The sequence below is a fragment of the Lonchura striata genome, chromosome 3 (genome assembly GCF_050655825.1).
Source record: "Lonchura striata isolate lonStrDom1 chromosome 3, ASM5065582v1, whole genome shotgun sequence".
NCBI lineage: Eukaryota > Metazoa > Chordata > Aves > Passeriformes > Estrildidae > Lonchura > Lonchura striata.
The window spans coordinates 104,528,268-104,555,106 of NC_140705.1; the positions used below are offsets into that span (position 1 = coordinate 104,528,268).

The 26,839-nt window shown below is 35.9% G+C and overlaps 1 protein-coding gene across 12 annotated transcripts in view; it reads right to left on the bottom strand.

Annotated features, from left to right (window-relative positions):
* The window catches only part of USH2A (usherin), a 391,259-nt gene that overhangs the window by 243,269 nt on the left and 121,151 nt on the right, over nucleotides 1–26,839 (bottom strand). For all 12 annotated transcript variants that reach the window (XR_014954513.1, XM_085577109.1, XM_085577108.1 and 9 more), the window contains one exon: nucleotides 2,461–2,591. Coding sequence is in view for 11 of the 12 variants with exons in the window: in XM_085577109.1 (XP_085433235.1) it covers nucleotides 2,461–2,591 (131 nt within the window). In the remaining variant the exon portion in view is untranslated. The remainder of the gene's footprint in view (nucleotides 1–2,460; nucleotides 2,592–26,839) is intronic.

Here is a 26,839-nt window from a genome sequence, read left to right on the forward strand (position 1 = left end):
ACGGCAGTAAAACAATTAGGAAGGAGAAAAGAGCAGTTGCACAGTACAAAAAGGAAGACAAAAAGGAATGGTCAGACAATAGCCAGATGAATGGGTGTACCTGGAGCTCAGAGAAGTATGAATGGACATGAAGAAAAGGATTTGAAATTAACACTTAGCGAAGGAAGAAGCGCGGCTGCTGAAGGCTCCCCACCAGGAGGACTTGGCAGGACTGTCCCCAGAGCAGACACAACAAAGAGAGAACGCGCGGCTGATCACGAGCACAGATACAGCCCAGCATCCCGAAAGGGACTGAGGGTACAAATAATTAACCTGCCACAGGTCACAGCTGGAAGGGAGCACAGAATATTACACCACACTGCTACAGATAAAAAGCTGCAGAGACACAATTGTCATCAAAAAGAGCGTTTGCAATTTCTCAGAGTAGAGCACAAAGGAAGGGCCATAAATGTTTACTGTATATGCCATGACTTTAATTAGAGACAACAATGCCTATAACCTGGCTAAGACACCACATGATGTCAATAAGAAGTAATTAAAGCATTTCCACACTAATGCAGACTGCAATGCACAAATGAAAGATGAAGAAATGCTGCTACAGTACAGCATATCTGATACTGCAGGAAAGGAATAGCAAATCATGGCAAAAAGAAAACAGAAACAAACTCTGACAAAAAACAAAGAAAGATAATGACAGTAAGGTAGCACAGCATATTAGGGATACAGGAGACTGAAAATTTTTGATAACTGAATTTTCAGAGGTAAAATATTTTGAAAAGTTTTCTACACAAAACACTTTGATGTAGGTCACTGTACCCTACTTCTGAGAATCTGAGAATGTACAGGAATCATTTCCACATTATTAATGCAAAATTAGAAAGCATTAGCTTTCAAGATAGTAAATCAACTGTTAAGACCTACACTGTTCCTGGGTGCCATGAATGACAGCTTTTTTTTTTTTTCTCTAAACAGGAATTGAAGTACTCAGCACCATTGCCTATTTTATAAGAGGAAACACTATTGAAGTAATGATCCTAAAAATCAGCATGGAACAGTTGCCTGATTTAAATGAAACAAAAATATAAACAGAGATACATTCATAAACACGCAATCTGTTAAAATTCAAGACAGTAACTGTTGAAAATATTACATGAACTGAGACACTCAGAGGACTGAATATGAGACCTGATGGGTTTTTTTACAGTTAAAACACAGGTATAAAAGCTGGGGGAAAATTAAAGCCCCAAAGCAGCCACTCTTCCATCTCTTCCCCTTCCTGTTTCCCAGATACTGTGGATCCAAACAAATAAAATATCTTCTAGGGAATGATCTAAACAAACTGACATAAAGCCACTTTAGAAGAAGCAAACCTGCAAGAAGGACTAGGAATATTATTTGAAGCATTAAAATGTCAGTTGAAAGACATCTACTCCAATTAACCCTCAAACAACAACAAAAAATCTAAGTAAACCTCAGAAGATCTTGAAAAGGAAATAAAACATTTAGTTAAAAGAAGGTATAGGTGTAAGAGAGCAAAAACAGAACTAGTCCCTATTAAAATGTTTATGAGGACGATATTAACAACATTAAGCTGGGTCCCAAAATCTGAAGTACATAAGAAGACAAAGCCTGTATGTAAATGCTGTAGAATTAAAATGTATTATCTCAGGCTTAGAAGCAAATTTAATATTTTCTAGCATGGGGATCACATGCAAGCCAGCCGCTATGCAGCACCTTGCTTCTTCTCTAGGTGCTCCAAAGCTTAAGGGGATTTTCACTAATGCACAACACCTCCATATGGTCAGAGAGTGACTGTGGCAGAGCTGAGGAGGAAAGGTTAACAGTGGGTGATAAAATCTGATAATTATTTACAGTTTCTTGCATGTTTATGAAATATAACTAAGGCCACAATGTTTTTAATTCCATGAGGAGATCCAGTTGTGGGATGCACAGAAAACATAAAATACCCAAACAGAAATGCAAGGCATTGTGGCCTTATTTTTGATTATGTTGCTTCTTCCCTCATTATTTATGTTTTTGCATAATGTTGACATGCTGATCTCTATAGGAAAACAGTCTCAAGATAGGAGGCTTAAAAATAATTGACTAACATTATATAAATTTACTAACTAATTCTAAACTTAGTTTTGCACAACTTTGAAATCTTGGTAGTTTAAGTTGTAGTGCTGTTTAGTGGCATTGACAAAAAACCCAACTCATAAAATTAAAAAAAAAAAAAGTCTTATATTGTGGCATAAAAAAAAAAGTGCAAAGATTTAGTTTTTATCTCCTCAAAATCTCTAGTTACCTAAGATTTCTGAGAAGCAAGTTAACTTGTATCAATTAAATTTAAAAACAAACAAACAACCACCTAAAAAAAACCCCAACCAAGGATAAGCATGTAAAAAGTACAAAGGCAAATTATATGTTATTTTTACAGGATCCTGACTTTTGTTGTACCTGTGGATCAAAAAGAAAGTAAGGACGCCCACTCCTCAGCTGCAGTGCAATATACTCCTCCTGATTGCCAGGTGATGCAGAGAAAAAAATCAAACCATCAGGCTCCTGAGTTCTAAATTTCACTTTAATACCTGGTTAGAAAAAAGAAAGGAGATGGTTAACACCAAAAATGGTTCTTGTAGGTTATAACAAAATTTACAAATAATATATAATTTTAAAAATAGCAGCAACATTGCAAAGCAAATAATGGAAGTTCTGTTCACCTAAAATCCTTGCTAGACATTGCAGGAGAAATTTTACTAATCCAGACTGAGGCAGTTCTTGAGAGAAATTTCTGTGAGTCCTTATTCACATGTAGAAAAAGACATGCAATTGTGATTACTGTTGTTCAATAACTTCTTTCTTAGGAAAATATAATTCAGATTAGCATTGTATTCTAACAGTTGATGTTTCACATGTGGATTTTTCACTTGTCACTTAACATTCCTATAGGTAAAGCAGAAATGGGGTTTCTGCATGCAAGGATTTGTATGAAGAATAGTAGGCTTTTGGTTCCAAAAGATATATGTATGTGTTCATATTTGTATAAATATTCTTTTATAAACATCATATCTAAGTGCACAAAGAACACGTGGAAAATAAGTAGTTTTCCAACAAAAATTGGAAATAACCAAAGGAGTAATGGATGAACTGAGCTTCATTAAGAACTTTCTAGATCATTATCAATAGTCCTCCATTTAGTTTCTGATAAAATCTCTGAGTATATGGTAGAGCCATGCCTTTCCTGCACCATTTTTTGCAAAGGGAAATATAAAGACAGTAGTAGCAACACCCACCTATTCTATACACTTCCATGACATTTCTGTGAAAGGTGCTTTTACAGAAAAAGGTATGTTACTGGGCTTTACCCAACTCTATCAAACTATCCAATATTTTCCCTATTTTATGTCAGGCAACAAACAATAAATGACTAAAGTTTTTTATTGTAGACAGCACCTATATTAAAAAATAAAACTTATAATTCTGACACACATTCATATTAGATTATGCTTGTTAATTACCTGTACCTGAAAGGAATATCCTTTGGCCTTTCTACCTAATTGCATACAATGTTTTCATGTAAATCACATGATGCAATCGCAGACAAAAACATTTGCAAAGCAATGAAAATCAGTCCTGCTATTAAAACACCTGCAAAAAGCAGTTGCACACAAGTAGCCCCCTGCACACAAAAAAAACTCAACCAACAGTGCTCCTAGTTAAGGAAAAACACAACTTTGCCCAGCTCAGAAATGAGCACTTGCAATACTGTGAGGCTCCAGGTACTTCCACTGCAGTATCTGCTGGAGAGGCTGAGACTGATGGCCTCTAATCCCAGCAGTGGGGAGCACAGCTAATTTAACAAACTGCCAGTATTTTTATGAAGCTGCCAAAAGACATTTCTGAAGATCAGAGGATCCTTCCTCACACCTAATGCAGAAGGACAAACACAAACAAAATAATTGAGTTTCTACAAAAACACCATTCTTGTATAACATTGTGTTAGAACCTATAAATTAAATTGTTCATAGCAGTAAAATTGCAGTAATTACAGAATTTTTCAATTGTTATGCAGAAGCCTTCTTTTTCTTTGGATATTGAAGAGTCCTGCTTGTAGAGTAGCTACAGCATTATAGAAATTATTGATGAGTCACAAACTGTTATTTTCTTCTAAATTCATTGGTCACCTATTAAAGAACTGAGAAAATGGACTCCATCCCTTGAAGTTCAATGATCTTTGGAATTTCTCATGAGATAAGGAAGTTCAGTATTAATAATTTCTCATGTTTGTAGAAGTGACTACAAGACAGAAACCAACTATTAAGAAAACTCCTGCTCCACAGACAATATTTTCACTGCATGATAAAAAACTTGTGAAATTAATATTTTTCACAAGAACATAGTAATTAATGCTACACAAAGCATATCCAGAAGCCCATCCAGACTTGTAGCAACTACACACAAGTCATTTTTCTCTCTTAGTGGCACCGAACACTGGAAATGGATTTTCTTCATTTGGACAGAGAAATCTTTCCTTCCAACATATGAGAAGTTTCACAGAACTTGAAAACCACATTGTATTACAAAAAAATTTTTCTTTTTTTTTTTTCATACCTAGGAGGAGGGTGAGACATTTTTCAAGTTTCTCACTCGTGCCTATTATTTCAGTATGCAGGTATAAAATCTTAATTTCAATGTTAAATATAACATATAAATAGAAACATAAATAAAGTGGTGACATTACAATTACTTCTGTAATTTGTCATATACAGAAACTGCATCTCAGCCACACTACTTATGCTACTAAATCTTGGATGGAAAACATGACCATCTGTGGGGCATAGTAGGAAGGTACTTTTAACCAACTGAATCTTGAACTGTAACTCAAGAATTCACCTAACATGCCTGCTTGTGTGACACAAATTATTGTTCCACAAGAACCTGTTATCATTTCTGAGATAAAAACCAACAGGAAATTCTACTACAAATTAAACATTAATGTATGTCATTCAAATAAATTCTTTATCTCCATTTCAAATTATAGTTGCAATTGGAGAAGCTGTCAGAATTCCTTTAATTATAAATAAAGAAATTTGTTTAATTTCTGTAATTGAATTCTTTTAATTACAATGGTGCTGTACAAAAAAATAATACAAGCATTGTATATAGTGAACATAAAAGATGAAAAGAAGACTACAGAGTAATAAAAAGGACAAGTAAAATAAATTAGTAATTATTAGCATTAGTGTTTTCAAGTATTCCAAATTGCATTAGCGCAGACTAACCTTCTGTCAGGATCTACACACTTTCAATTTATGCAGCAGCAGATTGGGACTGGATTTCTGTCCTAGTTTCAAAGATGGCACATCCAGGTTAGAATGGGAATGAGGCTGTGAAACATGACCAATGCAGGCATTTTCAAAGGCATTCAACTGAGATGCAACATCAGCACATAACCCTGAGAGGGACACAGCTTTGAGAGTGCCTTTCAGGAACAGGCTGACATTACAACTAAAATTATATAATATTACTCTCATTTTTGATGTGCCAGACCACAGGTTTTTGTCCAATAAAGAAAATATATATGGTGAGATTTTTCTTCCCCCTCTTTGCTTCTCTCATGTAAGTTTAGCAAGGCTCAGAAATCCAGCAGCATTTCAGATTCAGACTACCTGGATTCAGATTCTTCTAGCACATTTCAATATGATTTACAAAACCAGCACAAAAGTATATTTAAGAGGCAGAAATGGGCTCTTGAGATGCTGACTGCATTTCTGGCAAGTTTACAGAGCACATGGGATTATTTTGAGTTTAGAAGAAGCAGTTGGCAGTCAACAGGAAAATAATAAATTAGAGCAGCTCCTAGATTAGCATAACATATACTGATAATTTATAATTATTACAGCAATAAAATTTATTTCTGACTAATGCAAAAACCGTTTTTCTCACAAAATAAAAAAGTTTAACATAGGTTTTATTTGACCAAGAAACCACCCACCCAGAATATAGAGGGTAAAAACTTGTAACGTATCTTTCCAAATGAACTGAACAGAGTTTAGTTTTCCTAAAAAAAAAAAAAAAGTGATTTTAAAAAAGTCAAAAACATTTCAAAATAAAAAATGTTTAGAATCCTCAAAAATTGTCTTTTGACTTTTTGGGGAAGAGTAGAGGGGAGAATGTAGGCAGGGAGGCAAGACAATTGAAATTATCTTTTGCAATAACAGCTAGAGATTTCAGGAAAGTCACCTATTTAAAAATTAATTTTGTCCCAACCATTCAGCAGAAAACACCTGTAAAGCACCTTTCTCTAAAACTTGATGTACATAGATGAAAATAGATAAAAAGTTTAAGTTATTATAGTCATTAAACATACATAATCTACAATGTCAAAAGTCTCAAGACCCTTCACTGAAACGTACACATAACCACATGAACAACTCTACCCAAAAGTACTAAGAACAGTCAAATAAATATATTTCCAGCCTTGTCAGTGATCACTTTTAAGTTTTAACTTAATTTTCATATATACTAGACTAGTTATAACTTAATTTTCATAAATACATCAAATTTCAATCCATATGCTTAAGATAGATAATAACAGGAAAAATACGTCAGCATATTATGGATAATTTCCTTGTAAACTTAGGAAGAAAATAAATGGAAAAGAGCATACATTACAATTGGAAAAATAAAAAAGAAAATAATCTGCCAAATACCTTGGAAAAAAAAGCAATTTCAGAAATGAGTTTTGTATAATCTGCAAAGCACATCCATTTCCAGTGAATTTTTCCCAAAATTGCACAATTTTAGAAACATAATTTGCATTTCCATTCTACTTATATTGTTATAGGAAACTGTTTCAATAATTATATAATTGCACATTCCAATGAACAGAAAATTGTTGGCAAAGAAAGTGATCACTTTATGCTCACTGAGAGCCTTATTTGTGCATAATGACAGCTAAAATGAATAGAAATTGTATATAAAATTTTGACTACAGCATTAGGCTCTCAGCAGTCCCTTCAGGATGACAAAACTGAAGTGTTTATTTAACATTAAGACTGTGTACAAATGCTCTTACCTAATCAAAATACATCTTCTCACAGAAATTATAAACCAAAATTTGTTTTTAACTGGGGAGGGGAGAGACGGAGAGTAAAAATCTGAGTTGCTATATATCTCCATAGCATTTTGTTGCTATTCTCTCTGTGAGAGCAACACCTCATGTCTTCAGAATAGCTAAAAGAGATTTAATTATTTTTTTAATATATAAAAGAAAACGCAGCTGTAGGAAAAAAAATTAGAAGGAAGACTTAACAAAAATGAATCAGTTTTCAAAGCAGTTTCACTTAATGGATAGTGGAATTGGAAGAAAAGAAACTCAGAGGAGGCTTCTCTGGACATACTTATGAAGATTCTCTGCTGAATACAAGGACTTATGCAAACTTTGTAATGGCCTGTCTTCCTGGATTTTATTGAGAGAAGAAGATAGAAAGTCTTCTTCCCAAAGCTGGCCAAGACCTGTTGTTGTTTTTCATACAGGATCAGGCTTCATTTTTACTGTTACCTTAATTCATCCAAAAACATTTTCAAAGCTCATCATCACTATCATTACACTAAGTTAGTAATTCCATTAATGAAGTAAGTCCTTTTCATTTTTAAGCTGCCTAAGTTTTTTATTAGAAATATAAAATATATATTTAAAAGTCACATACATATTTACATATCATATGTACACACACATATACAAATTTGTATAAACCCACATACAAAAATTTCTCAAAAGTTTTTCCCAAACTGTAATTGGACCCCCATTTCCTTTGTGATCACAGTAAAACCAAGAGAAGCTAAAAATTAATGGTTTCTAAATCAGATTGTACAAAAGCCCTTTATGTTGAAAAAGTCTAACTTTATTCAGAATGACTTAACATGAAGAATTTTTTTAGGTATTCTTAATACATCAAACTTCCAAAAAAGCTAAATCAAATGAAAATGTTGAGCAAGCATAAACACAGAGTATGGTGAGCGAATGAAAGGAGAAAACATACAACACTTTTTCTGGAAACCAAATGTCAAGCAAGACCCCAAATCCTTTTGATGAGATCTGAGTGTTTCTTTTACACTAAAATGACTAATTTGATACCTGTTTTTTCTTATTTTGCTTGCTACCCCATTATACCCACTACTGGTAAAACAAACAGGACATTTTAGCTTTAATCTTCTTACTACATAACCCAAATAACTTCAGTCATGTTTGCATTAATGCTGCATTAATCATGTTGTTGCGTATTAATGAGTTTTCGGGCTATGCTAATTACTGTCATAGATTCTGCAGCAGCCCATTAAATATACAAATTACAGAATTAAAGAGCCAGAGCTCTTCATGATTAATCTTTAAATGGAGAAAAACTAATGATGTCTGTACAAAGTTTCCCTCCACTTTTGGCTGACTGAGCCCAATGAACAATCAATTAGATTATTTGAAGAATAAAAATACTGCTCATACTAAAAGATATGTTATGCTGTTATTCTATGCAGAAGACACACATTTATAAGTTTCCATCAAATGCATTTCTGTAACATATTCCAGGCTTTAAGGTCTCCCAAAGTGTTGCATGGGGAAAAAACTTATGGATAGGCCAATTCATTACTGCATACTCATAGGAATCTGCTGGTTCCATATGAATACAGTAAATCAATCTTCTCCTTTTAGCAAGGACACAAGTCCTGCTACTCCCCAGTAGAAAAGATTTACAGCAAACCCTGGTGAAAAGAAAGCCAAGATAACTTTAAAGTCATTTGATAAGATTTGATGTATTAGTAGCACTTTATCCCCTCACTAACAGAGTGATGCTTTGTCAGGAATAGTGCAATACCTAGTGGTTAAATCAAGAGATTCAGAATTAGGAGACCTTGGGTCTGTACTCAGCCAATGACTGGGGTATGTCACCTGAGAGCCATCACTTAAAACACCTTCCCTTCCATATTGCTCCTTCCTGAAGAACAGTGGCCAAGATAGCTTGTGTAAGGTTCTATAATGCTTGAAAAATTCATTACTCTTTTGTCCTCCACAGCCTAACACACAGATAAAATCAGCAAAATGCCCACATGTGTTCAGAAAAGCTACCTAGAGACTAGGCATTTACTGATATTTGAGAAACACTAATACTTCCAAAAGAGGGGATTAGTTCAGCTTCCTCCAAACACTGCACACTATGCAGAACATCACAAGACTTCCCTTAAGAGAATATTACTACTCTGTCTGTAGTAATATTATGCTGCACATCAGTAGGTGCAGTTCAGAATTAACTAGCTGTTCCAGACCTATCACTTCTTTATACCATGGAAAAATAAAGAAACCCTACTTTATACATTAAAGGATTTATATTTATACAAAGTATTCTTTAAGACAAAACAAACCTGCTCAGGTAAGATTGATCATGGTATGAGAATACTTTCAAATTAAGTGAAAAAGACTGGTTTACTGCAATTAGTGCACAAGGAAAAGGATGTAATACAAACATTTGAGATTGCTTAGGAAAGGCAATTAAGGAGCAGAGAAGCTGTCCAACACACACTCAACAAATAAACAAGACCATTTAAGGGAAGTAAAAAGAGCACTTAAGGGAATAAAAAGGAAGTTCAAAGCAAAAAACCTTTGGCTATTCCCAGGTACTTTACAACTTTCTCAATGAAAATAGAAACATAATTCAATCTTCAAAATATTGGCACGCTAGCTAAGAATTTGGCAAGAACCAAAAGCAACTGGTTAGTCTGCCTACCTAGACTTATCTAAACAAAAAAAATTAAGGCCTCAGAAAAACATATGAGAGATCAGCCTGCAACCAGATACGAAGATGCAGGTGATTCCATTATCTGTGAGCATCCTCTGTCATTAAGAGTCAACAGCCAGCTCTTTACACAGACTTTTAAGCAATAGTATCATTAAAGAAATTAGTGACCTGCCTCAAATTCATTTATTAAGCCAGTCTATGAATAGAATTCATAACTGTTCTCCATTATGTACATTGGGAAAGCATAGAATGAGCATGTGATCCAACCAGCATCACCTTCTCAAAGCACAGCTACCAGAGTAGAAATAAAACTAATTTTGAAACTCACAGAATCAAATGCTGCTTGGTGTGAGGATCAGCTGCAAGTTTGTTTCTGTATCGCTCAATATTGAAGTGAAATAAGAGGAAACATCAGACCAAATTTCATTTAATGCCTTCTTTGATGCTGATGCCCACCGAGGAAATTTTACTCAAATATGACCTCTTTGAAATATTTTACATTATTTATTCTTATTTATTCATTTTTAAAGCCTAGAAAAGTTCAAAATACTCTGATTTTGTTAGAAAAGGAAGAAAATAGTTTCTAGGAATAATAATTCTTTATGAGCAATTTCATTAATTTAAAGGTTGATATTTAAAGAATGGAAACAAAGGAAAGCATTCATCTTCATTTTAACATAAATTCTTTAGAGAAAGAACCATATTCTGTTGCCCATATGTGAATTAGTGCATAAAAAAGGTCATCTTATGCAACAAGGGTAAGGTGGGAGAGGCTTCTAGGTGTTAATGCAATGCAAATCATAATTACTAGAAATATGATGACAAGAGAAATCACTTCAAAGATTTACAACAGTGCAATCTATAAAAGGTCAACATCACAGTGAAATCAGAAATGAGCTGGAGGTCAGTAGTTGTAAATAGCACTTCCATTATAAGCCTTTAGTTAGTATTTCCAGCAGTAGTACAAATGTAACCGCACAGATAGTAATTTAACTGATCAAGGGAAAAGAGTTAGACTACAAGTGAGTAAAATGTAAATACATCAAAATTAAAGTCAGTGTAATGATCTGAAACACAGAAAATGCAGCTGTGCACTAGCCAAGGCAGAATCCCATCACACAGCATCTCAAGCTGAAAGCACAGTAACCTGGGAATCCTGCAGCAAGTGAGGAGGGTTATTGATTAGACAGTGTACATAAGGAACAGAATAATAACTAAAATAAGCTGATGAGCATCTGGAGGAATACTAGAGGACAAAAATGGAAATGTAACAAGGAGGGAAAAAAAACAGAAAAACTTAGAAATACAACACCACAGAGCAAACACTCAGCAAAAAGTATAAAGTTACAAACTCAGCAACAAATGCTACTCGTGTAAAACTGAGAATAAAAAAGCTAACAACATATTCAAGTTAATGCAGCAGTTTAAGGTAGAGCAGCAAACTGCAACAAAACTGCCAAATTAAGAATTAACTGAAAGGAATATATCATAGTTTCATCTAGTTGTATTTGCAGCAGTATTTCCCTTGAGTATTCTTCATGTAATACCCTTTTCCAGAGGAAGCCTAGAAGTGGTTTTATTTGTAGGGACTAAGCTGAGAAAAGGATTTCAATAGAATGATCAGGTGCAAGCTTTATGTATGGATATATAGATAACTGTGAGGGTTCTCTCATTGCCCTCTAAGCTATTTACCATCTAATGGAACTACACCTTGAGCAGGCAGCAGGTCCTGCTTTGACACTGTTAATAATATTCCATTACATTTTGTTCTGTTACTCCTGTGCCTCTGTACCCAGGGTCTGCACACCCTGTGAATTAAGTGCTTTATGGGTTTTGGCATGAAATGTTCACTGAAAACATATCCAAACACTTTGTAGCAATTATGCAGAATATTTTACTGAAAATATGATCCAGAGCTACCAAACCACTGTCTGCAATACCACAGTTTCAGTGAAAGCACAGCCCTTACAGATCAGGACAGAACAGAAATAGAAAAGTTCAGCCCAACCTCTCCTGTGCTGGACATGTAGATGATGCCATTTTTCACTTTAGGATTCAGATACTAGGTGAAATCAGTTTATCCAAAACATAGTCTTGGAACATGAGAACAAAACACATCTGTTACTTTTTAGTGTAAACTCCTTTTTATTTTAGTGTTAGGATCTTGCCTAGACTACTAGTCCCTATCAGCAGTTAATTATGTCCTTAATATGAATTTCAGAATCAACCAGAGTCTGTATCTACTTAATCAGGAAAAAAACTGACTTCAGTGAGAAACCTACATGAGGCAGAGTTTATTTTACATTTGCTTTGAATTGTTTGAATTCATGAGAGGAATGCAAGATAAATTCTAAAGCAGAAGACTGTTAAATGTAATCTACACAAAAAATATGAGATGCAAGTTGGAAAGTTGTTACCAAATTCAAGTCTCAAAAGCAGGAAATTCTGCTGAAGGAGGATAATATGCAGGATATACAAGGGAAGCTGCAGCTGAAGGAAGTGAGAAAAGAAAAAGCCAAAGGTATGCAATTTACCTTTTCTTTCACACAATATTACTTGTGGACCATTTAAGCCAGTACCACTTCATGGAGTGTCACTTCATAGTAGATTTTTTAGTATTTGTAGTTGTGCTTTGAACTGGTTCTAGGTTATTATTTTTATCTTTGCCTTGAATGGCTTATGTCTATTTCATTGCCTGGTATGATTTGCAATTTGTACTAACACAGTTCTGCTCACCTCCAGTCCACTGCCCACCTCACCTTGGTCCAAATATTTGTGCCATTTTTTGCCCCTCTGCTCTGCCCATCTCCTCTCTTCTTTGACACCATCTACATTCCTTTCTGCCCATTTCTTCCCATCTGCTATATTCTCTGTCCTTCTCTTTTGCCCTGTTTGTTTCTCCTTCTTCCCCATTCATCTCCAGGCACCTTTTCCGCTGTTCTGTCTGCCCAGCTCCGTCTCCCTTTCTCAGACCTTCTCCATCCTTCCTTGACCTCCTCCATCAGTTGTAATCCTGAAAGACAGCGTTGGCCCTGCTGTCTTTAAATGATGTCAAGGCAAGAAAGTTAACAGAATAAAGCCAACATGGGGCTGTTACTGCAAAAGTTAACTACTATGCACTATCTAGAATATAAACAGAGGCAACTGCTGAGAAGCTAAGAAATGCAGCAATTTTCTCTTAGAAGCTACTTCAACATGTGTGTGATCTCTGCTTACTCTCCCTAACATTTCCCAGTGCACAGAAAGATTTTGTCATTGATACAGCACTCACAAAATCCCTGGACTGAGTGTGAAAATAGATGGAGGAAGGGAGGGAAGAACCAGCTGTAAGTAGTTCTGCAGCACTGGCTGCTGTTACCATTTCATTTGTTGGAAAGCCATGGCCCAATATACAGCCCCAGTAATTGAACTGGGGATTTTATGTTATTTATCATATGTTAAGATCATATTCACCAAATTCACCAACATCCTCTGCTCTGCCAAGCTTCTACAACAGAGTGTGCCATAGAAAACATGACCCATTGCAGTAAGCCAGCTGTGGAGGTTGTGTCATCAATTTATAGTCTGGCATATTCCCAAGAACCAAACCCCTGCACTCACAGTAAGCATTAAACACATACAGAAGCATAAAACAGAACTAGCATGGCAATGAAATCACATTTAACTACAGCTGAATATTCACACAGTATGAAATACTTTCAGAGTGATAAATACAACTCAAACCCTCCCTCTGACCTGGATTTTAGGAAAGCACCCTGGTGGTACACTGTGGATATGGAAAAACTCCTGTGCTACATCCAGCAATCCAGCTAATGTGGTCAATACACCTTGCAGGGGACAGATAAAACCAGGTACTCTATCCTGTGTGCAGTCACCAGCCTGGAAAAGCAGGGTGGTACACAATTATGCTGGCAGTAATGGGACACAGAGGTAACACTTGCTCCCCACCCAGGTGGTGGAGATGCTCTGTAGAGGAGGATTTGAACTGAGATTTTCACTGCATGTCCAGATGCAAATAAAAGCCAGCTGGTTTGGTGTTTCAGTGCTTTTCTAGGTATGGTAAGGAGTCCATTATTTTCTCATGGCTATAATCAGCACTCAAAGGAAACTAGGTTTATTACTAAATTCTGAACTACACCTGTTGGTACACAACATAAGGCAGACTACTGTCAACATTTTCCTAATACAAAACAGACATGTAAAGATTTAACATTCAACTTATTTTATTAATCTAAATAAAAAGAGATAAGGCCAATACTGAAAATATTTTCTTTTAATTTCTTCACATAGCATGATGTCATTTAACCTCCATATATTATGATACTTTCAGGCAGGTATTGATTGAGTCTATGTCATCTTTTCAGAATTTTTAATTCCTTAAGGGATTTTTGAATTAAAGACCTCTTTACTGTAGACTGCCTTTGAGTTGACTTTTACATTACTACTTAAAATTTGAGTGATTACAGAATACATGACTAATTCAGAATTATGGCAATATGGAAATTTCTCCTCTTCTGCAAAACTCACTGATAATCTTTTCTTACTCTCCCTTTTTCTCAAAATATAAGACTTGCTGCAACGGAAAAAATCATTATTTATTACAATACCGTAATAGATTTAATCAAAAAGTGGATGATTGGACATATAACGTTATTAGTAAGTATGGGAGTTTGTATAATTTTGTTTCCAGTGTGATCATTTTGCCACTTGCAATGCCTCATAGAAAGACACACATAAAAGAAAAGGAACAATCTTTTCTCATGTGCTGTAAAAAGTCACCTTTTTTCCCTTGTGTTGCCTGAGGATTCAGATGACATCAGCTTGATAAACTCACTGATTATTTTCAACTTTTGCATGTGATCCTAGAGCAGTGTAAGGAATACGGGGAAAAAAAATATGTTATCCTTAACAATGCAAACCCCCTGATTTATAGATGCTCTTTAAAGCACTAACTAAAAAGAATAATTAAAAGGCTGAGTTCTGCAACCGTGGTAGCAAGGCATGCCTAGCACAGAATGGCATAGCCACAGAGGAGGCAAAGCTGCCCAAGAGGCTGTGTGCCTCAGCTTTGTCAGAGTAAGGCTTCCAGCAAGGCAACTCGGGTACTCCACACCAGAGCTCCTGGGAAAAGGCTGCCGAGGACTGGCAGGGCTGCAGCCGCACAGCCAGCTCAGCCCTGTCCCACAGTGAGAGCTCTGCGGAGAGCTGCTCATGCATTTCCTCCCAAAATGTGCATTGCTCATCCCGAGGCTCTTAGGCATAAGAAAATGTCAGGAGAACTGGGCATTTCCATCTTAAAGCAGCCTTGAGCCTGGCCACTTCTCAGGCTGGCTGCAGCTGGTGGTCACTTTGCAATTCTGCAGGAGTTCTGTGCTGCCCTGATTTCCACCTCTGACATTTCTCTGGCCCTTTCCCACCTATGTGAAAGGCAGAAGGTCTGGCATAAAACCAATTATGCAGTCTTTGCTTTACTTAGGATTCCCATTCAACTTGTTTTTCCCCTTAGTGCATGCAGTTCAGTAGCATAACAAAGTTTACACAGAAAAACCCTAATTTTTTTTTAATTAATGAAGATAATGTGACAATTTAACATGAGTTTGGAACAAGCAGCTTGAATTGGCATATTTCAATCACTGAACTGGAACAATTGAAATAGAAAGAATATAAAACAAATTAAAGAAATATTAAAGAATACTAAAGGAGGATGTTAAACAGGAAAAACACCTAATTTTGAAAGCTGGAGTGCAGAGGCAGTGCTTTTATAACAAACTTCATATTTTAAAAATAATGAACAAAACCTTAAAAAAATAATAATCAAATGCAGAAATCTTTTTGTAAAGGAACTCACTCTGAGCAGGGCCAAAACTTCTGTGGAAAGGATTACTTTCATCTCAAGACAAAACTCTCTCTTCCTTCTACAAGTCTTCTCAGTGGCAGACATTCTCAAAAACACTTATTGCCCACACCCTCCTTGAATCTTCTGAACCCTGGTTCTACAATTCACTTCATAATTTGTTTCTGGATCAAAAGATATTACCTGAGATGGTTGCACCTCTCAGTCTAGCCTTTGTTTTGTCCATACAATTATGAAGGCTAATGGGAACAAAGACTGTAATTCGTGTAAATATATTCCCCCTCCTCCCTCCCTGTCTCTGCAGCAAGTCACTGAATAACTTGAAAATGCATAAAGTAAAATCCCCCAAGGGCTAAAACTCCACTACACCAAAATTCCCATTATTTACTACAGAAGGGAATGCATTCTGTTCATGGTAACCCATCTACCAGTGAAGTTTTGCTTTTAGTAAATCAAGAAACTTTTAAAGTAAACCAGAATAAAAGAGCATTATTAATCACCAAGCCTAAAAACAAAATGAATGAAAGACAAAATCTCTATATTAAAATATGATACTATTTATTACGGAACTTTTTCTTTTTCTTTACTCAGGAGAAGACCTGAGGACACATTCCACTCCAAGTATCACTTTTTATAACTGTAACCACCCTAGTAACACTAATTAAAATTTAGGCATGTAAGCATGATCAGAACAAATAATTTAAAGCAGACAAGCTTAGATATAAAGTATCAGGGAAAGCCAGATTATTCCTTCTTTTTTTCTCCTCCCTGAGGTAGATAGCATGTTCTTTTCTGAACTCTGCAAGAATAACATTCTGTATAGCACCAAAGAATGCCATCAGTATAATAGCAATGATTCTCTGAATTAAAGAATAGAACAGCAAGATATTTTTGTAGTTCACCATCTTGTTCAGTATTGGAAAATATTTCATGCTACACCTACTTTCTTGACCAGCATTGCACAGCTTTCATAGGACAGCAGAGGAAAAGTATTTTTTTCTAATAAATAAAATACCCAAAGCACTCTATAAGAATATGGCCAACAAAAGAAAAATCTCTCTTGCAATAACTAGAATAAGTACATTATCAGTTGCAGAAAGCACTGGAAAAATTTTTAATCATATAATGGCTTGGGTTGGAAGGGACCTTTTAAGGTCACTTTGCCTGCAATGAGCAGGGACATCTTCAACTAGATCTGGTTGCTCAAAGCCACATCCAAACTGACCCTCAATGTTTCCAGGGACAGGGCAACCACAGCATCTCTGGGCAATCTGTGCCAGAATTTCATCAGCCTCATTGATAACACCTTCCTTAAAAATAGTCTAAATCTACCCTCTTTTAGTTAAAAAACATTACTGCTAAGGAGAAGTGAAGCTGCACAGAAAAAAATGCAGAAATCTTGAGTTAGTGAAGCCTACACACTTTTCAGGGAATAGCCTTGTTTTATTACTTAAATCATAATCAGAGAGAGAGCAAATAATCACTTCTTAGCAAGATAAAGATAGGACTTTAACAGCAGCACATGTAACAGGTTAGTTTAATAAATAGGATGGTGCAAAACCATAGAGTACTATATAAGTAATGATCAATGTTTAAAATCAATGCTCTTGCAAATTGAAGCCAATGCAAAGGGGCTAGCACCAGGGTAAGGTGATCCGGTTGATGTATTTTGGATCTGCTGAAATAAATCCATTTATAGGAGCATTTGCAGGATGACTAAGTTGAAAGCACTGCAACAGTCAGGCCTGGCTAAGGGAACGCCTCCTCCCACTGTCAATATTTCAAACTGATAAAGAGCTGACCAAGTGCAATCAGCACCGTGATGAATAAAAGAAAGCTTGGGACCATTAACATTAATGGGACTTGCGTGACTAAATGCTCATATATTGTTCTGAAAATTTACCCGATGGACCAAGAGAGCTTTTTTCCTTTGCTTATGCTTCCCCTTTTTCCTGCAGACTGTATATGATCAGTTTAAAAATATACTGCAACACAGTATAACCATCTAAAATAACTTCATATTATTAATATCCCATGAGTCAAAAAAAAAAAAAAACACTACAGCCCTCACTCTGGCTACCTGGAAAACTTGAGAAAATAAAAATTACAGCTTTATGCACACAGATAAAATTGACTGATCTAATATCTTCAGGCAGAGTGCCTTATCCTTGGGGCACAATGACAAAGACTCTGGCACCTGCCATCTACAATGCATATTAGGGAATGGTGAATGATTTGGCACTCTGTGAAAGCTGGTTGAACTTTTTTTGCAAGACATATTCAGACTAGCCAAGTATAGCCCTAAGATTGCATAGACCCAGGATATGACTTGGTTCAGTATTTTTAATTTGAAACATGGCAAACTGTTTTTTTCATCATCATTATTAAATACCTATCATATAACTAGTGCTGTACTACAAGCAGGTGACATCTTTTATCTCAACCCCTTTTGAAATCTGAACACCATGTAGTAAAATGGGGGACCAAGGGAGCATTTACAGGGTTTGGGTTGTTTAGAACATGCTGTTTCATATGGTATATATCTATAGCATAAATAACTGGGCAGAATGAAATAGCATTTTGTTCACTTGTAGCTATTTAATTTAAAAACAATTTTTTTTAAAAGAATTTGATATGAGATTTATAGCCCTGTGGAACACCAAGTGTGAAGTCATTGCTATATAAGAAATATTTAAAGCTTTCATATTGTCTTTCAGCTTTGGCAGAATACTTCCAAAAAAGGTGGAACAGCATAGAGAGATGATGTTGAGCAGGACAAAAAATTCTCGTGATGAGGAGAGAGACTTCTTTCTGGCAGGTTCCCCAGGAAAGAAAAAAAAAAAAATTTTAGTAGCAGTACAAAAGATAAGTAAATGTCCTTTATGACTTCAAGGTTTATCGCAGTTCCATGGAATTTAACTTTTTTAATTTTTTTTCCACAGAGTAGAAAAAAAATCCCCATAATTTTACCCAACACAGAAGTAGCTGTCCCACTATTGGGGTGAATAATTTTTATTTTTAGTTCTTAGCCATCCTAGCAGACAGAGATTATATTTATTTTAGTACCTATATTTATTTTAGTACATTATTTTAAAATCAAATGCTCTATTGGTGTATGCTGCTACTAATTTAGAGATAAAAGATTCACACGTGTATCTGTCACTCCACTGTGAGCACCTGTAGTTCTAAAACAAGATCATGATAGATTTAAGGTAAAATTTTCAAGCCTGCCCATCAGTCCCAATCTTCACTCACCATCTCATTTAGCCTTTGACCAATAGACTGAAGAGAACAGTTTATGTGACTGAACCATGCTGGGATAAGCCAACTGTAATGCTGATTGCTTGCACCATTAAAACTAGTAGTAATATGAAACAATATAAAAATATAGAATGTTGACAGAAGAATTTTGAAATTACAAAGACTGGTTCCTAAAACCAAAATCAAGCAAGTAGGAAAGAATAAAATTCTTTGTCAGTACCCAAACTGAGAAAAAAATATTTTAAAATAACAAGTTTGCTGGGATTTACAGATAATGAAATCACAAAATGTGGCGACTGGGAAGAACATTGCTGTGCTTAATTATCAGTTCTACTGTATCATCAGCTTCTTCATGAGCAGAGTTCAAAACACCAAGTTCCAGCCATTTCAGCACAGGCTGGCAGAGACAGCAGCTTGCAAAAGCTTCCCTCCTCCCACCTGTGACCAGCAAGGAGACTGGGCCACTGCTTCTCAGGAATGCACCTGGGCACAAACAACTCTCACCTTCATGATCTCCAGCAAGAGCAAGTTGCAGTTTTTCAGCTTACATACCAAAAACAAAAAAAGAGGGGGGAAGGGGGAAAAAAGAAAAAATGGAGAATGCAGCAGTTTTATTTACACTCTGCCACATGCACATCATCCCATTTGCTCTGCTCACTACATGGACTCTCCATAGAATTTTAGGTCAAATGTAAGGTCCCAAAATTAATCTTCATGGCCATCCATGGAAGTGGTTCAAGATATCTCAAGAGTGCCCTTTTCATTATGTTAGTGACCTCTCTGAACAACTGCTGTTAGTTTCAAGGCTCACCACAGCAAGACTGAACTGCCTCTGCAAGAAGGACAGAGGCCCTGGAACTTGTCAGAGGAGCAGATCAAAATTATCACAATTTTCACATATTTCTGAAGACAGTTTGAAGCCAGACCTAGTCAGGTTTTCCCAAGCCATACATTAAAACAAAAGAGAGAAGACAATAAAAAAAGTAAACCTGTCTAGAGAAGAATGTTAAGCAAGAGGTAAAAAACAAGGGGGTAGATGAGGAGTGAGGGAAAAAAAGAGAAAAAATCAGCAGAGTATGTTTTGGAAGATACTCAGGTACCACTTGCAAACTATGATCAAGGTACAACATCTCTATTTTTTACCTAACACATTTACATGAATATTGGTTAAAAAAAATTCATTAGATGTTCACATCACTTTCAAAAAAAAAGAATTTCAGATTGTTTTCCATCCACAAACAGAAGAACAGAAGTTTGTGACTCTGAATTCACAGTATAAGGCAGAACTAAATAAACAACCAAAAGCTAAACCTTCCTCCCAGAAATATTCAATTGGGATAGCAAATTTAAAAAAAAAAAAAAAACAAAACTTAAATGCCTTTTCTAAGACTTTTCCAAGTAAAACTATTCCAAAAGGACTATCAACTTGATATTAGAAAAAAATAAAATCAGGTTGCTCACCTAAACTTAGGTATAACTTGAAAAAATTGCATGGGTTGTATAAAACAAACTATTTCCAATTTCTGAGGAAGATTTTTGAAGTCAAATCTTTTGAATTTAAAATATTTTTAAACTTATGATGCAATATCTATAAAATTCTAAATTCAGCATATTTTAAAATTAAATAACTGTAGTAATATCTAATATAGTTGAGGCCAGTCTAGATAGCAATAGTTAGTGATTACCAGATCAAAGGCCTTACTTAAATCAATAAAGATAGCTCCTGTACATTGATTACCATCCAACACTATAAAAATATAATTGCTTACCTTGAGAGGAGCAGTGCAAATGAAATAAAAAGGTCATAATAGGTCAATAATTATTTAAATTAAACTTACATCTTCCTTCATCTGATGGACCAACTCTAGCACGCACCGAAATGGTGGTGATTTACCAGTTTAAATAGACATATTAACATGTCAGCAAAGGACTTAGCAGTAATTGGGTCAGCAATTTTAAGCAGTCAAGGTTCCAGGTTGTCAGCTTCTCCATTTATGCTCCCAATTAATCTTAAGGTATTATAGATCTTAAGTCAGTAAGCACATATCTAACTACTTTAGATCAAATCTCATTTTGGGTATATACAGAGATAGATTATAGTTGCTTTTTGTGATCTTTCTACAACAAATACAAGTATATAATTTTCTAGAATAGCTTTTAATTAAAAAAAAAAGCCATGCAATAATTTGCTATAAAGATTGTGAATTATCCAGTAATTTAGTTTATGACATTTCTGTCACTATATTTAAGGGCCCTTAGACCAGAATTGCACTATGGCAAGTTTGTGTTTTCATTCGGTTGGTCACATTAACACTTGCTTTCTGGATTCTCAGTTATTATACTGCACAATAACTTTGATGTTACTCTGTCAATATAACTGTCGATGGACAATTCTGGGTTTTTTAATTTGTTTCCAAAAGTAAGAAAAAGAAATCTTTTCTAACCGTAATTTCTTCATACCAACTACTTTTCCACAACTACTTTGAAGAATTAATTTACATCACATCCATAATTTTAAAAAACAAACATGTTTAAGATTTTTGATTCCTTCTTTCTATGGATCAGACACATTAATTTTTTAGAGAGTGGTTATCCCAAACCAAAGAAAAAATAAAAAACCAGAAGTCTAAATTCATCAATGTCAGGAAACTGTTCTTTGCAGGATTCTTATCTAGAGGATGATGATAATTTTTTTTTTTTTCTCAAAGAAAAAATAAGTTTGCATGGAGACTTTGCATCTTAGAAATTTAGGGGCTAAAAAGATTCTTCCCTGAAATTCATCCTGGACACCAAATCATGATGTTTCACAAAACAGTAGAAAGGAAGGGAAATAATCTTGTCCTTGTCCTCTTAATTTGCTGCCACTTTGTGACAGGCAATATTTAAAAAAAAGGAAGACAACATTTTGAAGAACACAGAACGAAGACAATCAAGGAGATTACAGTGGTAAAACCAGGAGGGAAAAATAAAGAGTGGAAGAGGGAGAAGAAAGAAACAAATCATGGTTAGTGCAAAAAGCATGGAAAAATAATTGGAAAGTAAAAGAAATCAAAAAAAGGGAGGGAAGGATAAATAGAAACAGAGGAGAGCCTATAACCACTAATAAGAGCTCTCCTTATAAATCCAATTGCAGTACATGTAATTGTTGTAAACACAATACATTGGAAAAGCATTCACTCTATCCTTCACATACAGATGTGCATCTAGTGCAGCAGTCAATGGCCCTATAGTCCAGATCAGAAATTTTATGAATATTAAAGTTTTCTACCCACTGATCTCTGTATTTATCAGCAATATTCTAAATGATGAATATGTGTGGGACTCTCCTATCACACTGGAATCTTCTTGATTACTATCCAGAAAGACTATTTAGGCCATATCGCATAGATAAAAGTAAACACTCAAAAATAGGTAATGCAAAACCAAAACTGTCTGGAAGAAATTAATGCATACCCAAATAGAGGATGAGTAATGATATAGTCTACAATTACACAAACACACATTTCCCATAAGATGTCTGCCTCAAGGATTTTATGATAGTCAGCAACTAAAACAGAATTCATGTAGCAAATAAGGATTTTGTGTACAGAAGCCTGTTTTTGATGTAGTGCTCAGTGGATGTTTAATGAAAGAGGAAGGGGAGTATGAAAAGTGAACCGACAGTTTCACAGCTATCACCATACAATGTCACTCTGGATAAATCTGTCCCCACCTCTGCCATGAAGTTCTTATGCAATGTGAGGTAAACCACTTAAGTCAAACTTTTCAGAGTTACTCACTCGTTATGCACTCTTCATTTGCTTGAGTGCTTGCATTTAAACACCCTGTAGAGATCTGTGGAAGTGTTAAGTGCTCCTAATTGAAAAGGGGTTGGTGGAAACACTACTTAAAACATATTAACTAATCTGTATACTCAGGACCTACCTATGTAAAACTCAGAAATAGCATTAATTCCTCTTTTTCTTTTTTTTTTTTCTTTTTTACACCAAGTCCATACTCATAAAACAAAACTGCTAATGTAAGTGTTGTAAAAATGTATATCACTGATTACAAAGTACGCTGGTACTCCAGTGAAAATAGCACAGGAAAAAAATTAAATCTGCATACACTTAAGAAGAAACATGTACGGTAAAACAAACAGAAAACCTTATACAAAACAGAGAAAGATTTTCAAAAGGCATCAGCTGGTCCGTACCTTACACAGAACCTATGGAAAGACAGACTGGTTATATGCTATCACAACATATAAATATAGCACAGCTGAATGAAGTTCATGCTGCTTATTTAACTCAATTTCTTAAGCTCTAGGTGCTTGATTTTGCAGACTAATTTTTCCCATATGTAGTAGTGAAGGCAGCTTTTTTCTTTCCTCCAAATTACCACAGTCTAATCCTGAATGATAGTTTTGCCATAATGGAATTATTCAGTCTATGATCTGATTGATTTTAGACCTTAAATACTGAATCTTAACACACGTAAATTTTTAATCCTTTAATTTCTCTATTCTGCCAGTAATTGATAAGGACAGTCGTACTTAGACAAGGTCTTAATTTAATCGCCCTGAAAATCAATTAGAAGGTGAAAAGCTTTCTTATATTATTATTATGAAAATTTCCTGATCAAATTCACAATGCAATCATAATCAATGCATGACACCTCACACATTTTAGTCAATACATAATTCAGTAGTTACATCTCCACCCTTTAAAAACAATATGGGAAGTAATTTGTATCAAAAGCAGAAATAATTTAAAGGCTCAGAATTAGTCAAACACAATGTCTGAAGTCACTGGACTCAATAACCCATTATAGAAATAATCTAAATAAGGGCCAGCCATGTACCAGAAAGCATTAATTTCACTTCAAATATCTCTCCAGCTAATACAATGGTAATTGTCTCTTTCCTGCAACCTTGTTGAAAACTGTCCATAGAATCAGAAGGAAAATTTTGGCCTGCTGTTAAGCAGGAGAGGTGAATTAGTAAGTAACAATGGTGAAACAACTTTCTTCACCAGCACAAAAAACAAGGTTCATACCAACTTGGGCTGACCATCAGTAAAGGGAAAATTTGTATGTGAACTATTACAGGAGCTTGGTCTCTACAAATTGATGGAACTGGACAGTATCCACTTGAGGGTGTTCCAAGAGCTTGTTGACATGGCTGCCAGGTCAGCCTCCACAATCTTTCAGAAGCTGTGGAGATGGAAATCCCAGAAGACTGGAGGAAGGCTAATGTCACTCCCATCTATGAGAAGGGCTTAGAGGATGATGTGGGAAATTACAGGCCTGTTACTCTTACTTTAGTCCCTGCTAAAATTATGGAATTAACCTTCCTGGGAGCTGCCACAAATCAGATGAAGCACAACTGGGAAAAGTCAGCATGGACTCACCAAGGGCAAATCATGTGTGACCAACCTGACTGCATTCTACAACAAAATAACTCCCTCAGTGGATGTGGGGCAAGCAGTGGACCTATATATTCTTTCTAGGCTTTGCCACTAGCTACTCCTAGACAACCTGACGTGTGATGATCCAGACAAGTGGTTGTGAGGTGGGCAGGAACTGGCTGTCAGGCAGCACCCAGAGAAGCTGGTAAATAGTTCCTTTTCAAACTGGCAACCTGTCACAAGAGGGGTCACTCAGAGACCAATACTGAGCCTAAAGCTATTTAGCATAAGTTATCTGGATGATGGGATCAAATGTACCCTGATAAGATGTGATGATGACACCAAATTGAGTGGAACTGGATACTTTGGAAAGGAGAGCCACCCTGAAGGAAGACATAGACTGAAAGAATGGGCTAACAAGAACGTTATACACTTCAGTGAAGACAAATATAACATCTTGCACCTGGGGAAACAGAAACCAGGAGTGCAGCATAGGCTGGGATCTACCCAGCTGGGGAGCAGCTCTGTGGAAAAGGACCTGGGCATCTTGGGGACAAGCAGCTCAATATGAGTGGAGAGTGTGCTGCTGTGGAAAACAAAACCAACAGCATGCTGGATTCTATCAACAAGGACATCTCCAGCAGAGACAAAGTCATTATTCCCCTCTACTCAATGGTCGTCAGGCCCCACCCAGAACTGTGTTCCATTTTGGTCCCTGCTGTGTGAAAAAGTGAACAGGCTGAAGAGAGTCCAGAGAAGGGTGACAAAGATGATCAGAGGATTGGGTAGCCTGTCAAAGAAGGCAAGACTGAGAAAACTCAGCCTTGAGAAAAGAAGGATCAAAAGGGACCTCATCACCATGTTCCAGTATTTAAAGAGTGACTACAAGGAAGATGGAGAGTCCCTTTTTACAAGGAGTCTTTTACCTGGAAAAGACAAGAAGTACTGGGTACAAGTTACTCCTGGGGAGAATCCAACTCGACACAAGGCGAATAATTTTACAATGAGCCAGCCATTGGACTACTGTTTCCAAAAAGTGGTGGGCTCCTTACCTCTGAACACCTAAGATTCAGCTGGATAGTACTAGGCCATCTTGTCTAGATTATGCTTTTGCCAAGAAAGGTTGGACCAAATTACATTTTTGGTTTTGGCTTATATTTCTTATTAAATCCCTCTTTGAAAAAGTACTTTGGGTTATAAGTTTGTTATACTAGCACATAAGAATCTCGTAAGATTCTTATTTGGGAATTTGGGATTCTTATTTGGGAAGACCCACAATTGTTCTAGCAAATGAAAACCATTAGAAATAGTCACTTTTCTTTCACATATCTCTGCATCATCAGGTATTTCAGTTTGAGAATTTCCAGAAGCATTCATACATTCTCTCCAAAAGGTGACCATCCATTGAACTACTCTTTCCTATGTTCAAACCTGCTTAAATTCCTTTCTTTGATCTTTACTATTTACTTTAACTGAAGTGAAATCGGCCTCCATTTAACACAGTGTACCTGGATCTCTAGCATGATAATGCTTGAGATGCTTGATACCTTCTACTCTCTCCTTTATTTTTTTAACTTAAATAAACATAATGCCTTTGTGCAGTTTCTATCTTACAGCTTTTTAATTTTGTTTGCTATTTTCAGCAACTTTTATTTCCCTAAATCTCCCTCAACAAGTCCCTCCATTTTGTACCTTTTCTTAGCAGTGCACAAGCACAAAGGAATCCCAGAACATGCCATGCCTGAAGTGAAGCAGCACTTCCATAACTGTTCTCTCTGCTAATTCTTAGGTTTGACACTTGCAGAGGGAATGCCTACTACATCCCAAAGCAGTGAATTGTGTTTGCACAAAATTAGCAAAAGACCAGCTAGAGTCATGACAAAAGGGAAGAACTGCTCTTTTAAAAAGTACAGTCATCTTGTCTGTTCATGATAATCAAAAGACCCAATTCTATAACTGGTTTTTGCACAGCCAGATGCAACCATGATCTGGTCTACGAAAGGGTCTTTCCACTGGCTGATATAACAATGGGAAAGCTCCTGCTTTTAAAACTTCCCTTGTATAACACTACTGTGCTCTCTAAAAGTTACCATACACAAGCAGAAAAAACTGGTTTTAACTATGCAGTGCAGAATGCACAACACCAGCAAAAATCTACTTTGGTACTAAAGCCAAGAAGATGCAGGGAAAAAAAAAAAAACAAAACAACATACTGCCCTTGTAAGCCCAAAGCTTGTGCTGCATGGTTGATCTGTTAAAGTACAAGAGGTAAATATGAAAAATAATACACAAGGTGAGATTCTTTTTTTCCTTCTTCCTTTCTGTGGTGGCTACAATTGAAAAAAAAAAAAAGAAAAAAAAAGGGAATGAAAACCAGCTACTTCATACCAACAGAAAGTATGTCAGTGCCTAAAAATCCAGCTCATCTTAGTGAAAATATTACCCCTGTAACACTGGCAAGGTCAGCATCAGTTTGGCTTATTTGTTGCCTAAGTCCCTGTTGTGCATGTTCAAAAATGTTTTAAGTTGTTTTGTTCATAAAG